Source organism: Cherax quadricarinatus, chromosome 18 (assembly GCF_038502225.1).
Source record: "Cherax quadricarinatus isolate ZL_2023a chromosome 18, ASM3850222v1, whole genome shotgun sequence".
Lineage (NCBI taxonomy): Eukaryota > Metazoa > Arthropoda > Malacostraca > Decapoda > Parastacidae > Cherax > Cherax quadricarinatus.
In genome coordinates, this window is record NC_091309.1 from 11,491,341 (window position 1) to 11,507,948 (window position 16,608).

At 43.3% G+C, this 16,608-nt stretch overlaps 2 protein-coding genes across 2 annotated transcripts in view; one reads left to right on the top strand and one right to left on the bottom strand.

The window, feature by feature from the left end:
• Window positions 1-16,608, bottom strand: part of LOC128689204 (uncharacterized) — a 520,741-nt gene that overhangs the window by 419,768 nt on the left and 84,365 nt on the right. The window lies entirely within an intron of this gene.
• The window catches only part of LOC128689371 (G-protein coupled receptor dmsr-1), a 129,271-nt gene that overhangs the window by 46,443 nt on the left and 66,220 nt on the right, over window positions 1-16,608 (top strand). The window contains exon 2 of the mRNA XM_053777576.2: window positions 1,934-2,185. Coding sequence (XP_053633551.1) covers window positions 1,934-2,185 — 252 coding nt within the window. The remainder of the gene's footprint in view (window positions 1-1,933; window positions 2,186-16,608) is intronic.

The following is a 16,608-nucleotide window of genomic DNA, read 5'->3' on the forward strand; positions in this document are numbered from 1 at the left end:
CTGATGATATCATGATCCATACAACAGGGCATAAGAAGATGAATATCATTCTTAATGAAGTTCAAGCAATTTGTAATCGACTAGGCCTCATAATATCTTCCTCTAAAACAAAGATATTAACAAGCAAACGACATCCCCCACCCATCTATTTGCAGGGTGAAATCATTAGCTACGTTAAAACTTACAGATATCTTGGTGTAGATGTACCCTTTAACAAATCCACTATACCACAACTAAACAAGAAATGTAAAGCTAGGCTAAATGCTCTCAAAGCTGTTGCTGGCTACAATCCCAACTATGGTGCTAATGTGAGAATCGTGAGAATGATGTACATAGCCTATGTTAGGTCCTTAATTGATTATGCTGCTCCCATGTTGATATTAGCTAGAGAAAGTTCTCTCCGACCCTTGGAGTTAATGCAAAATGAAGCTCTCAGGATTATTCTTGGCTGTCCCAGATCTACAAAAGTTCTTAACATGAGGAAGGAGCTTGGTATTTCTAGTATCAGTGATAGGATTGTTGAAATTAACACTGTACTCGGTATTAGAATGTTGAGAAACGAACCAGACACTGTCACAGTGAATCTTACCAAGTGTCTAGAGGTAAATACACACAGATCTAAATGGATTGTGAAAACGTGCAATTGCATTAAGTTTTATAACCTGCATGAACTGTATCACTGTAGGCAACAAGAGCATTTCACCCCTCCATGGAAGATGTGTTCATTTAATATCACATACCTACAAGTCCCTCCCAAGAAGCTCATTGCTAGTAATCCCTTCCTTAAATCTCTTGTTAGAGCAACTGCTCAAGAAGAAATTTCTCACCTAGCTGGTAGTAATAAGTTATCACAAGTTATATACACTGATGGATCTAAACAGGAGTCTTCTGGCAGGGCTGCATCTGCTCTTGTTGCCACCTCCCTAGTTAAGAACGATAATAAATTTGTTGAGTTAGGCATAAGAATTAACAACTGGGCGTCTACACTGCAAACTGAATTGTTTGCAATCCTAATGGCGCTAAAGCTAACCTATGACACTGAGCTTGACTCTGTCATCATTACTGATTCTATGTCATCATTGAAGGCTCTTGACTCATATAATGACTCCAACAACATGCTCATTGGAGAAGCCAGGTATAGATACTCAAAAATTAGGGACAAAGGAATTAATGTACAATTGCTATGGATCCCATCACACATTGGATTACTCCTTCATGATAAAGTTGATATGTTAGCCAAGAAGAGTACCCAGAAGGAGAATGTAGAATATAACTTTGGTATAACTGTGTCTAGCATTAGGAATAATATTAGGAGAGAAGTAAATAATGAAAATGATTGTTATAGGAATGCAGTTAGAAGCCTGAGTAGATCTATAACCCACTATGATAACATGAACGTAGATAAGTATGTTTATGGAGCAACTTGCAATGTGAACAGACTGACTGATGTTGTAGTGGCCAGGCTTAGGCTTGGTTACAAGTACTTCTGGCAGTTTGGGAGACACACAGATGATGATCAAACTAAATGTAAATTATGTGATCAGGCATATGGTCACTCTCTTGAACACTATGTGCTTAATTGTCCACTCATTGAGGAATACAGAGACAGACAGTATAATAACCTATGTGACATGTCAAGATATCTTATTAATGAAAATAAGATACCAGATATACTAAGCAAATTTCCTAAATTTGCTTGTAACAGATAAGTGAACTATAGATATGTAGATATAAATCCATATGTATTCCTGTTAACCCTTTGGGGCCTAGTTCCTAGGCCTTTTGTGTATCCATATGCTCTCGCGCTACCGTCCACAGGATGGATATGGGGGGTGCACAATAAACTAGCCACTTCGGTGGCAAAATCTAATCTAATTTTCCCTCCCACCATTCTCTCTCTCTCGCTGGCTCTCACTCACCCTTCCTCCGCCAGGAGGTGCACGGCTACCTAGCGCTGATGATCTGCGTGGTGGGGGCGTTCACCAACATCCTCAACATGATCATCCTGACGAGACGCGAGATGATCAACTCTACCAACACCATCCTGACGGGGCTGGCCGTGGCCGACTTCCTGCTGCTGCTGGAGTACTCCTTCTACGCTGCTTCCTACATCAAAGGACAGGACAACCTGTTCGACAGCTACGCCCACTCAGTCTTCATCCTCTTCCACGCCCACTATACGCAGGTACGACTTTCACCACCGCCCTACGTAAAGACTCTCACGAGTAATGTACGCACGTACGGCTAATTTGCTGTCTTCATTTTCTTCGGCCTTTCCTTCACTTTTATTTCTACTTTTTTCTCATCTTCTGTTACTTAAAAAAGGCCATCTTTCCGCCTGAATCTCTTCTACTTTATAAATAATAATAATAATAATTATTATTATTATTAGCAGCAGCAGCAGTAGTAGTAGTAGTAGTAGTAGTAGTAGTAGTAGTAGTAGTAGTAGTAGTAGTAGTAGTAGTAGTAGTAGTAGTAGTAGTACTACTACTGTAGCCTTCGGTCCTTATACTAAATTCATATTCTCATCCATCCCTGCATCCTCCTGTGTTATTCTGATCCACTCCCACTTTACCTCCTTCGCTGTGATCTTCTGAGAATGACGCATTATACAGGGTATAAACATTAAGCTATTATCATCCCCATTATCATCATCAATTACAACAATTAGATTATCGTAATTATCCTTATTAGTATTAATTCCTCGTGTCCTAGTAGCCACCTGACCGAGACTCAGAACTGAAGATAATTTCTCCCACTCAACGCTTCTCAAACATAATTTAATACGCAAAGACTCACTTCGGGGTTGAGAAAATAAGCGTTAATATTTATTGTATTCTTTTATGTTTAAATTTTTAATTACAGTTTACATTCTTAGGTAATGTATTGATTAATGTAGTAGTGTATCCCGTAGCTCGATCGTTAGTGCACTCAGCTCACACACTAAGGTCCGGGGGTCGATCCCCGGTACGGGTGGTAACATTAGGGCGCGTTTCCATAAGACACTTGCTGTCCAGTGTTCACCTAGAAGTAAAATGGATTCCTGGGTGTTAGTTGACTGGTGTGATTTGCATCCTGGGCCCGAAATGCTCTGTATAACAAGGGGCTTTCTGTATAGTAGTATGTCACTGATGTCAGCTATGGTCTGTATACCTTGTACATGTACTTGTAGAAATAAGGATTATTATTATTATTATTATTATTATTATTATTATTATTATTATTTTCTGAGACCGGTATAGTGTAGGAGGATTATTATGGGTTTAATTTATATAAATGGTAACACCTTGTTCCCGCACACCCACACCTTGCTCCTTCACTCACACCCAGATCCCTCACCCACACCCTGATCCCTCACCCACACCCTGATCCCTCACCCACACCCTGATCCCTCACCCACACCCTGATCCCTTACCCACACCCACACACTGTTCTCGCATCACCCCACATGTGGTATACGGGATACTCTCCAAGGTTTACAGAAAGCAGAAGAGAATGGCACCAACACTTGACAGACCGCTCAATAACAGCGTCGAATCAATATTAACTAGTCAAATGTCAGTACGAAATCATACTAGATGGTTCACTATCGACTGACCAGTTTTACCTATTCGGCACGACATATATATATATATATATATATATATATATATATATATATATATATATATATATATATATATGCAAGGAATTCGCGAGAGCATGCGAAATATACACAAACACTGATCTCTGGCTGAAGGAGACTCGAACCTACGAACCTTAGGACAAGGTACGCAGTGCTTTACCAATCTACCCACACTGGACCAATACCTTGGCGTGTAGCAGAGCTACACGTTTGATCCAAGGCAGCCAGCTTTCAGGGAGAAGGCTTACAGCTTTTCATCTCATCCCCTGCATGCATCAGCCTTACTAGAGATTTGAACAATGCAAGGAATTCGCGAGAGCATGCGAAATATACACAAACACTGATCTCTGGCTGAAGGAGACTCGAACCTACGAACCTTAGGACAAGGTACGCAGTGCTTTACCAATCTACCCACACTGGACCAATACCTTGGCGTGTAGCAGAGCTACACGTTTGATCCAAGGCAGCCAGCTTTCAGGGAGAAGGCTTACAGCTTTTCATCTCATCCCCTGCATGCATCAGCCTTACTAGAGATTTGAACAATGCAAGGAATTCGCGAGAGCATGCGAAATATACACAAACACTGATCTCTGGCTGAAGGAGACTCGAACCTACGAACCTTAGGACAAGGTACGCAGTGCTTTACCAATCTACCCACACTGGACCAATACCTTGGCGTGTAGCAGAGCTACACGTTTGATCCAAGGCAGCCAGCTTTCAGGGAGATGGCTTACAGCTTTTCATCTCATCCCCTGCATGCATCAGCCTTACTAGAGATTTGAACAATGCAAGGAATTCGCGATGCATGCAGGGGATGAGATGAAAAGCTGTAAGCCTTCTCCCTGAAAGCTGGATGCCTTGGATCAAACGTGTAGCTCTGCTACACGCCAAGGTATTGGTCCAGTGTGGGTAGATTGGTAAAGCACTGCGTACCTTGTCCTAAGGTTCGTAGGTTCGAGTCTCCTTCAGCCAGAGATCAGTGTTTGTGTATATTTCGCATGCTCTCGCGAATTCCTTGCATTGTTCAAATCTCTAGTAAGGCTGATGCATGCAGGGGATGAGATGAAAAGCTGTAAGCCTTCTCCCTGAAAGCTGGCTGCCTTGGATCAAACGTGTAGCTCTGCTACACGCCAAGGTATTGGTCCAGTGTGGGTAGATTGGTAAAGCACTGCGTACCTTGTCCTAAGGTTCGTAGGTTCGAGTCTCCTTCAGCCAGAGATCAGTGTTTATATATATATATATATATATATATATATATATATATATATATATATATATATATATATATATTATTAAAGCATCGGCCGTTTCCCACCAAGGCAGGGTGGCCCGAAAAAGAAAAATTTTCACCATCATTCACTCCATCACTGTCTTGTCAGAGGCTTGCTCATACTACAGTTATGAAACTGCAACATTAACACCCGTCCTTCAGAGTGCAGACACTGTACTTCCCATCTCCAGGACTCAAGTCCGGCCTGCCAGTTTCCCTGAATCCTTTCATAAATGTTACCTTGCTCACACTCCAACAGCACGGCAAGTCCTAAAAACTATTTGTCTCCATTCGCTATCTTACACGCTCACGCACGCTTGCCGGAAGTCTAAACCCCTCGCATACAAAACCTCCTTTACCCCTTCCCTCCAACATTTCCTAGGCCGACCCTTAGCCAGCCTTCCATCCACATCCCCTCCACATGTCCAAACCATCTCAATAACCCATCCTCAACCCTCTCGATATTAGTTTTGGTAATCTCACACCTCCTCCTATTCTCCAAACCACGGATTCTCTGAATTATATTCACACCACACATTGCCACAGACATGACATCTCCACAGCCTCGAGCCTTCTCCTTGTTGCAGCATCCACAACCCATGCTTCACACCCATACAAGAGCATTGGTATAACTATTCTCTCATACATTCCCCTGTTTGCTCTCATGGGTAAAGCTTTTTGTCTCCACAGACTCTCGTCCACTCGTCAATTCTATGACATATATATATATATATATATATATATATATATATATATATATATATATATATATATATATATATATATATATATATATATATATATATATATATATATGCTCTCCCCACGTGTGTATGCGTGACAAATATATGAGCAAGTCTTCTTACACCTGCAGTTCCTGTTTACCCAGCAACAATAAGTGAATACACTAGTAGACTGTTGTGGATGGCATCCTGGAAGAGAACCTAAAACCCCCCTAACAGAACTGAACCACAAGGTTTAGTAACCCTCCCAATGTGAAAGATACTGACATAACCAGCCACTGTCCTTGTTGAACTACAGTAAGATCCTTGAAGGAAGCTATCGTACCAAGCTAGAGAGGCATACTCGCTGATTTTCCCGCATATGTTTATAAATAAACCTATTAATTTTAATGGGGTACACGAATAATTTAATACTCCGCGTTCAACCTCTCTCTCTCGCCAGCGATGTTGGCTGTACGATAACAATTTTACCAAGAAATTCTAATTTTAATACGTGTTGCCAGCCTCACGATAATGCAGTCTAGTTGCCAGTTAATCAATCATTAATGAGGTTTAAACTCTATCGACTACACGAGGGATCATTAGAGCTGCATGTCACCTGTTCACCACCAGTCAAGAACAGTTTAACTCCTAATGCAGTGACTGAATTCACTATATATATATATACTGAGAGCCATACACGACCTGTGTATTTGCACGTTCTGTGCATCAAGGTACGCAGTACTTTATCCACACAGCCAGACTCCAGAGTGTGCAGGTTCGAATCCTACTGTGGACTGAGAGATAGTCTTTGTAAATAATTTCGCCAGTCTGCGAATTGTTAAGCATCTCTGTATATAGACATTGAGAGCCATACACCTATCTATATACATTCAGAGACATACACTTCTTTGTACATATACACTGAGAGCCATACACCTCTGTGTATATATACTGAGTCATACAACCTCACGGTGTGTATACACTATGAGCCATACAACCTCACGGTGTGTATACACTGAGAGCCATACAACCTCACAGTGTGTATACACTGAGAGCCATACAACCTCACGGTGTATATACACCGAGACCCATACAACCTCACGGTTTGTATACACTGAGAGCCATACAACCTCACGGTGTGTATACACTGGGAGCCATACAACTTCACGGTGTATATACACCGAGAGCCATAAAACCTTACGGTGCATATACACTGAGAGCCATACAACCTCACGGTGTGTAAAGTAAAAGAACACAAGTGCAACTAATGTGACATTTATTGTGGCAACGTTTCGCTCTCCAGGAGCTTTATCAAGCCATTACAAACAATACATGGACACAGAGGGTATATAAAGGCTCTGAGTGAGGTGCAATACTAGTGAGGTACCATTTCGATGTTCACTAGTGGTAGTAGTAGTAGTAGTAGTAGTAGTAGTAGTAGTAGTAGTAGTAACAAAAATAATACAATATGGAAGAGCAAATAATTCGTACATGAGTAAAAGGATATAAAAGCTATTACTTGGGTAACATAAAAATAGGTTGGACAAATATAGACTGGAAAGAGGCAGGTTTTTTCAGTGTTCACTCTCTGTAATGTGCTTTGTGTAGTATAACAGGAGAGACTATGTGATGGCAGGGTTTACTGTTTTCAGGAGGATTCTTGCTAAGACTTCGGAGATGGTGAAGCTGCCGTTGTTTTGTTTAATTGTATTCGAAACAGCGATCAGTGCTGATTCAAGGCACTTGCGTCTGCGGAAATTAGTTTCTTTGATCACTAATTGGGCGTCTCTGAATTTCATGAGATGATTGGTGGAATTTCGGTGTTGTACACAGGCGTTGTTTAAGTTGTCGTTCCTACATGCGTAAATGTGTTCATTGAGGCGGGTGTCGAGGTTTCTTGCTGTTTCACCTACGTAGATCTTGTCACAGCCTCCACAGGGTATAGTGTAAACTCCTGCATTGACTGGTTCGTGGTGCTTGGGTTTTGTCCTGGTTAGATCCTTTATTGAAGTGGTAGAAGCGATGGCGACTCTGGTGTTAGCTTGTGAAAGTACTTTTGAGACGTTTAGTGCAACCTGGCTGTTGGGAAGAATTATAACTTTGTTGGGAGCGGTGTTGATGCGTGGAGAATTGATGATCTGAAGAGCTCTTTTCTTGCAGCCTGTGTACAACACCGAAATTCCACCAATCATCTCATGAAATTCAGAGACGCCCAATTAGTGATCAAAGAAACTAATTTCCGCACACGCAAGTGCCTTGAATCAGCACTGATCGCTGTTTCGAATACAATTAAACAAAACAACGGCAGCTTCACCATCTCCGAAGTCTTAGCAAGAATCCTCCTGAAAACAGTAAACCCTGCCATCACATAGTCTCTCCTGTTATACTACACAAAGCACATTACAGAGAGTGAACACTGAAAAAAAAAAACCTGCCTCTTTCCAGTCTATATTTGTCCAACCTATTTTTATGTTACCCAAGTAATAGCTTTTATATCCTTTTATTCATGTACGAATTATTTGCTCTTCCATATTGTATTATTTTTGTTACTACTACTACTACTACCACTACTACTACTACTACTACTACTACTACTACTACTACTACTACTACTACCACTAGTGAACATCGAAATGATACCTCACTAGTATTGCACCTCACTCAGAGCCTTTATATACCCTCTGTGTCCATGTATTGTTTGTAATGGCTTGATAAAGCTCCTGGAGAGCGAAACGTTGCCACAATAAATGTCACATTAGTTGCACTTGTGTCCTTTTACTTTACATATTGTCGGTAATTCTACCAACTTTATAACCTCACGGTGTGTATACACCGAGAGCCATACAACCTCACGGTGTGTATACACCGAGAGCCATACAACCTCACGGTGTGTATACACCGAGAGCCATATAACCTCACGGTGTGTATAAACTGAAAATCATGCAACCTTACCGTGTGTATACGCCGAGTCATATAACCTCACGGTGTGTATACACTGAAAGTCATGCAACCTTACCGTGTGTATACACCGAGAGCCATACAACCTCACGGTGTGTATACACTGAAAGTCATGCAACCTTACCGTGTGTATACGCCGAGAGTCATACAACCTCACGGTGTGTATACACCGAGAGCCATACAACTTTACGGTGTATATACACCGAGAGCCATACAACCTCACGGTGTGTATACACCGAGAGCCATACAACTTTACGGTGTATATACACCGAGAGCCATACAACCTCACGGTGTATATACAACTAGAGCCATACAACCTCACGGTGTGTATACACTGAGAATCATACAACCTCACGGTGTGTATACACTGAGGGCCATACAACCTCACGGTGATTATACACCGAGTCATACAACCTCACGGTGTGTATACACCAAGAGCCATACAACCTCACGGTGTGTATACACCAAAACCCATACAACCTCACGGTGTGTATACACCGAGAGCCATACAACCTCACGGTGTGTATACACAGAGAGTCATACAACCTCACGGTGTGTATACACTGAGAATCATACAACCTCACGGTGTGTATACACTGAGGGCCATATAACCTCACGGTGTGTATACACTGAGAGCCATACAACCTCACTGTGTGTATACAATGAGAGCAATACAACCTTACGGTGTGTATACACTGAGAGCCATACAACCTCACGGTGTGTATACACCGAGTCATACAACCTCACGGTGTGTATACACCAAGAGCCATACAACCTCACGGTGTGTATACACCAAAAGCCATACAACCTCACGGTGTGTATACACCGAGAGCCATACAACCTCACGGTGTGTATACACCGAGTCATACAACCTCACGGTGTGTATACACCGAGAGCCATACAACCTCACGGTGTGTATACACCGAGAGTCATACAACCTCACGGTGTGTATACACCGAACGCCATACAACCTCACGGTGTGTATACACCGAGAGCCATACAACCTCACGGTGTGTATACACCGAGAGCCATACAACCTCACGGTGCGTATACACCGAGAGCCATACAACCTCACGGTGCGTATACACCGAGAGCCATACAACCTCACGGTGTGTATACACCGAGAGCCATACAACCTCACGGTGTGTATACACCGAGAGCCATACAACCTCACGGTGTGTATACACCGAGAGCCATACAACCTCACGGTGTGTATACACCGAGAGCCATACAACCTCACGGTGCATATACACCGAGTCATACAACCTCACGGTGTGTATACACCGAGTCATACAACCTCACGGTGTGTATACACCGAGTCATACAACCTCACGGTGTGTATACACCGAGTCATACAACCTCACGGTGTGTATACACCGAGTCATACAACCTCACGGTGTGTATACACCGAATCATACAACCTCACGGTGTGTATACACCGAATCATACAACCTCACGGTGTGTATACACTGAGTCATACAACCTCACGGTGTGTATACACCGAGTCATACAACCTCACGGTGTGTATACACCGAGTCATACAACCTCACGGTGTGTATACACCGAGTCATACAACCTCACGGTGTGTATACACCGAGTCATACAACCTCACGGTGCGTATACACCGAGTCATACAACCTCACGGTGTGTATACACCGAGTCATACAACCTCACGGTGTGTATACACCGAGTCATACACCTCACGGTGTGTATACACCGAGTCATACAACCTCACGGTGTGTATACACCGAGTCATACAACCTCACGGTGTGTATACACCGAGTCATACACCTCACGGTGTGTATACACCGAGTCATACAACCTCACGGTGTGTATACACCGAGTCATACAACCTCACGGTGTGTATACACCGAGTCATACAACCTCACGGTGTGTATACACCGAGTCATACACCTCACAGTGTGTATACACCGAGTCATACAACCTCACGGTGTGTATACACCGAGTCATACAACCTTACGGTGTGTATACACCGAGTCATACAACCTCACGGTGTGTATACACCGAGTCATACACCTCACGGTGTGTATACACCGAGTCATACAACCTCACGGTGTGTATACACCGAGTCATACAACCTCACGGTGTGTATACACCGAGTCATACACCTCACGGTGTGTATACACCGAGTCATACAACCTCACGGTGTGTATACACCGAGTCATACAACCTCACGGTGTGTATACACCGAGTCATACAACCTCACGGTGTGTATACACTGATGTTCGTTATATGATAAGGTTTATATCTTCAAGGGGAGGATGCTCACCAATAGCCTAATTGATCAAAAGCCAGTTGGCAATTAGCCAACGGTGCATCCAGCCTCCACCACTCCATACCTTGAATGATCCGCGCATCGTGAAATACACTCTACAAATAAGAGCAAGTCTCCTCTTCCTTGGATCAAATCTGATAGCGTCCTCCGTGCCTAGCAACCTCCCAGAGAGTATCTAACCCTGTTCAGGGTAACCCTGGATCATACCTGATTACCTCAGACTCCCCTTACAAATATAATAGACTGTACCAGGACCTTTACTGGCGAAACCTCTCGCCTGCGTAGCAAGCTTTACCCCGTCTATTACAGGGGTGACTACAACACAGTGACAACGCGGTCTAAGAGGCTTCATCTGTCTATTACAGAGGTGACGACAATACAGTGACAACACTGTTTAGAGGCTTCATCTGTCTATTACATAGGTGATTACAACACTGTGTAAGAGGCTTCGCCCCGTCTATTACAGAGGTGACTATAACACATAAACTATGAGGCTTCTTCCGTGTATTACAGACGTGACTATAACACAATTGCAACACTATGAGGCTTCCTCCATCTATTACAGAGGTGACTAAAACAATCAAAACACGGCAAATGTAGTCCTTATTTTTAAGAAAGGAGACAGAAACGAGGCACTAAACTACAGACCAGTGTCTCTGACGTGTATAGTATGCAAAGTCATGGAAAAGATTATCAGGAGGAGAGTGGTGGAGCACCTGGAACGGAACAAAATTATAAACGACATCCAGCACGGATTCATGGAAGGCAAATCCTGTGTCACAAACCTTCTGGAGTTTTATGACAAGGTAACAGAGGTAAGACACGAGAGAGAAGGATAGGTTGATTCCATTTTCCTGGACTGCAGGAAGGCCTTTGACACAGTTAATCACATGAGATTAGTGCAGAAGCTAGAGGATCAGGCGCATATAACAGGAAGGGCACTGCAATGGATCAGAGAATACCTGACAGGGAGACAACAACGAGTCATGGTACGTGATGAGGTATCACAGTGGGCGCCTGTGACGAGCGGGTTCCCACAGGGTCAGTCCTAGGACCAGTGTTATTTTTGGTTATGTGAATGACATGATGGAAGGGATAGACTCAGAAGTGTCCCTGTTCGCAGATGATGTGAAGTTAATGAGGGGAATTAAATCAGATGAGGATCAGACAGGACTACAAGGAGACCAGGATAGGCTGAACACATGTTCCAGCAACTGACTTCTCGAATTCAACCCCGCCAAATGCAATGTCATGAAGACTGGGGAAGGACAGAGTATAGGATAGGTGGCCAAAGACTGTAAACCTCACTCAAGGAGAAAGATCTTGGGGTGAGCATAACACCGAGCACGTCTCCGAAAGCACACATCAACCAGATAACTGTTGCAGCATATGGGCGCCTGGCAAATCTGAGAGCAGCGTTCCGTTACCTTAGTAAGGAATCGTTCAAGACACTGTACAATGTGTACGTCAGGCCCATACTGGAGTATGCAGCACCATTTTGGAACCCACACCTGGTCAAACACGTCAAGAAACTAGAGAAAATGTAAAGGTTTGCAACAAGGCTAGTTCCGGAGCTCAGGGGAATGTCCTACGAAGAAAGGTTGAGGGAAATCGGCCTGACGACGCTGGAGGACAGGAGGGTCAGGGGAGACATGATAAGGACATACAAAATACTGCGTGGAATAGATAAGGTGGACAGAAACAGGATGTTCCAGAGAGGAGACCCAGAAATAAGGGGTCACAACTGCAAGCTGAAGACTCAAAAGAGTCAGAGGAATGTTAGGAAATATTTCTTCAGTCACAGAGTGTCAGGAAGTGGAATAGTCTAGCAAGTGATGAAATGAAGGCAGGAAGCATACATAGCTTTAAGACGAGGTATGAAAAAGCTCATGGAACAGAGAGAGGGAGGACCTAGCAGCGATCAGTGAAGAGGCGGGACCAGGAGCTGAGTATCGATCCCTGCAACCACAATTAGGTGAGTACTATCTCCAGTACCGTAATAGCCTCAGTATTCGACTGACCAAGCCTACCTCACATCACATCACGCTCATCAACTTACAGTTTTATCGTCTCAACGTAAATATAATAATCCATATTCCTATCTTTTTCAGGGGTGTCCAAAACTATCTTCGTGGCAAAACCAATGTTTTTCAGCGAGATATGAGCGATGTTGTCGGCTACTCCCTGCACTAACATGTATGCCAGTAAAAACTAATGACATTGGATGGAAGATTTTAACTGTTTACAATTGGTCTCTCAAGCCCTTGAAGACCAACAGGCAATCACAAACTCTGACGAAATAAAGATGTTTGGAAACTTGTGTGTGTGTGTGTGTGTGTGTGTGTGTGTGTGTGTGTGTGTGTGTGTGTGTGTGTGTGTGTGTGTGTGTGTGTGTGCGTGTGTGTGTGTGTGTATGTGTGTATGTGTGTATGTGTGTGTGTGTGTGTGTGTGTGTGTGTGTGTGTGTGTGTGTGTGTGTGTGTGTGTGTGTGTGTGTGTATGTGTGTGTGGTTGCAAGGGCCCAGTCACAGCTCCTGGCCCCGCCTCTTCCCTGGTCGCTACTAGGTCCACTCTCTCCCTGCTCCATGAGCTTTATCATACCTCTTCTTAAAGCTATGTATGGATCCTGCCTCCACTACATCACTTCCCAGACTATTTCACTTCCTGACAACTCTCTGACTGAAGAAATACTTCCTAAAATCCCTGTGATCCATCTGAGTCTTCAGCTTCCAATTGTGACCCCTTGTTGCTATTTCCCATCTCTAGAACTTCCTGTCTCTGTCCGCCTTGTTAATTCCTCTCAGTATTTTATATGTCGTTATCATATCCCTCCTATCTCTCCTGTCTTCCAGTGTCGTCAGGTCGATTTCCCTTTACCTCTCCTTGCAGGACATACCCCTTAGCTCCGGGACTAGTCTTGCTGCAAACCCTTGTACTTTCTTTAATTTTCTTACATATTTGGCTTAGGTGTGTACTCACCTAATTCACCTAATTGTGGTTGCAGGGGTCGAGGCACAGCTCCTGGCCCCGCCTCTTCACTGATCGCTACTAGGTCCTCTCTCTCTCTCTCTCTCTCTCTCTCTCTCTGCTTCTAGAGCTTTGTCATACCTCGTCTTAAAGCTATGTATGGTTCCTGATTCCACTACATCACTTGTTAGGCTATTCCACTTCCTGACGACTCTATGACTGAAGAAATACTTCCTAACATTCCTATGACTCGTCTGAGTCTTCAGCTTCCAATTGTGACCCCTTGTTTCTGTGTCCCCTCTCTGGAACAACCTGTCTGTGTGTGGGGGGGGGCGCGTGTGCGCGTGTGAGTGCTGCAGAGGTAATGTACGTCACAGCATCACCTTGTAAGTCGTAACTGGCCACAAACCTCATAGTGCCCCTCCCTCCCTCCCTCCACAACATGAAAACCTCAGCCATTACTCCCAGAATAATAAACACACATGGTCTTGGCATCAGCCTTCGACGGAATTAGCGCTGTACTAACCGAGCTGTGAGTGCGAATGATCGAACCACAGCTCCTGGCTCTGCCTCTCAACCTACTCATTAGCGGCGTGGATTATAGCCTCTTGCTTCCTATTGTACTTGTACTTGAGCGTGTTTGCTTAAAACACCTGCCTTCCCTGTTCACTTAGCAGTAAGCAGGTACCTGGGTGTTAACAGAATGGTATGGGTGGTATTCTCAGGGACAAAATTAACGTATGTTGCCCGAAATGATCTGCATATCCAGGGGTTTTCTACATAATATGTCACTAAGGTCAGCTAGGCCTGTGTAAGTTGTATCATGTACTTGTAGATATAAAGATTATTATTACTATTATTACTATTATTACGGCTGAGGTTCTTCCTAATATCTTCACAGCCCTTCATGTAAACATCAGTTCTTTTTATCTCCCATCTATAACTCCCCTTATCCCCATTCCCCTCATGTCAAAGAATTTCTTTCTATTCACCCTGTAAACCCCTTTGTGACATGACTTCCGTGTGGCTCTCCACACTGGAAATAAAATTATGAAAAGGCGTGAGCACGGGATCTTACCAAGCCTTGTGTAGCCTCGCCTCAACCTTCTCTTAAAACACTCTAATCTGCAAACATTCCTCATCATCTTAGTGATCTCATTCTGATGGAGTTAGCAAGAGTGTTGTCAAGTGTTGTGCCTCGGAGGATGTCTGGAAGTTTGCGTTTACGATAGATATACAAAAAAAAAAAAAAAATGGTAGGCTACTTTGCCTTGTTTTCTTGATGAGCCACCAAGGTAAAGTGAGCATCGAAGTAGGAAACGGCTTAAAAAAATTACATACTAATTACATACGTTAAAGTCGATATCCAGTTCCCTGGAAAAACAAAAAGTGAACATGTAAGAGGAAAAATTGGTTTAGAAAGACAGGTGAGAAAATACTAGGACCTTGATCAAGGTCCCACGACCGAAACGTTTTCTAATAAATATGTCCTATTATTATTATTATAATCAAGGGGGAAGCGCTAAACCCGGAGGATTATACAGCGCCTGGGGGGGGGGGATATGTGGAAGGCATTCAGGCTTAATGCGGGGAACTGGAGCACAGACCCAATTCCCTAAATCAAGAGCCCCTCACCAACATCAAGGAACCTTCCTAGAGGGGATAAATATGTCCTAGTGTTTGCTTACCTGTCTTTCTAAACCAACTATTAATATGTTGGTTATAACTGACCATATTTTTTTTAAAGGGGTTGGCCGGTAAGCCAGCGGAAGGCCTCGGTCTGATGACCAAAAGCTCCAATGGTGGGTCATCATGTGGCTAAGACCCGCGTCAGGAAACACTTGTCCTGTTTCCTGACAAACCTTACCTAACCTAACCTACACCAATTTCTCGGTATCTATCAACAAGCGAAAAAATAATCGAGAACAGCTCACCGTGGATATAAACCTTTACTTAAGATATTTTCCAACATAATACTGAGAATATCTTAAAGTAAATAGAGTTCCAGAGATTTGTTTATCTAATGAACATATCAGATGTTCCGAGTAATGAGCATCGAAGCGAGAAATAGCCACATATTGGATAACTCGATCCTCCTATATATTCACTTTTCCATTAAAATGGCTCATATAAATTCCAGTATCAGCATTTTGTAATGATGTTATCTGAAGTTAGTGGCTGAACTTTCATTAATAATTTACGTCGGCCAGATAAAACCCTTCAGAGGAGGATCGAGCGAAACAAATGAGCATCGCTGCGAGTAAATATAAGAGCACCCAGCTTCCTGCCTCTCGGCATGGCTCTAATATTTACACCCGAAAATATCGCAGTCATCGGATGTCGGGAATATTCTTTACGGCCTTGCGTGGCGTCCCTTCAAAGGAAGTACCTTGAGGCTGATAAAGGGTGCTCTAGGCTACGAATTACGACTAACTTTCCCTTCCTCACGGCAAACCCCATTGAAACTCTTAACCTCATAAAGATATCCTGAATGCCACTAAGACTAACGTTTTACAGTGTTACACTCTATTAAACGGGGTGTAAAAACCTAACTGGGGTAGGCCAGCGGATGCTTACTCGTAGCTTGGTTGGTAATGCACTCAACTCACGCACTGAGGTCCGTGGTTCGATCCCCGGTACGGGTGAAAATATTACGGCACATTTCCTTAAGACACCTGCTGTCTATGTTCACCCATCAGTAAAATAGGTACCTGTGTGTTAGTCGACTGGTGTGGGTCGCATCCTGAAGACAAAATTTACCTAATTT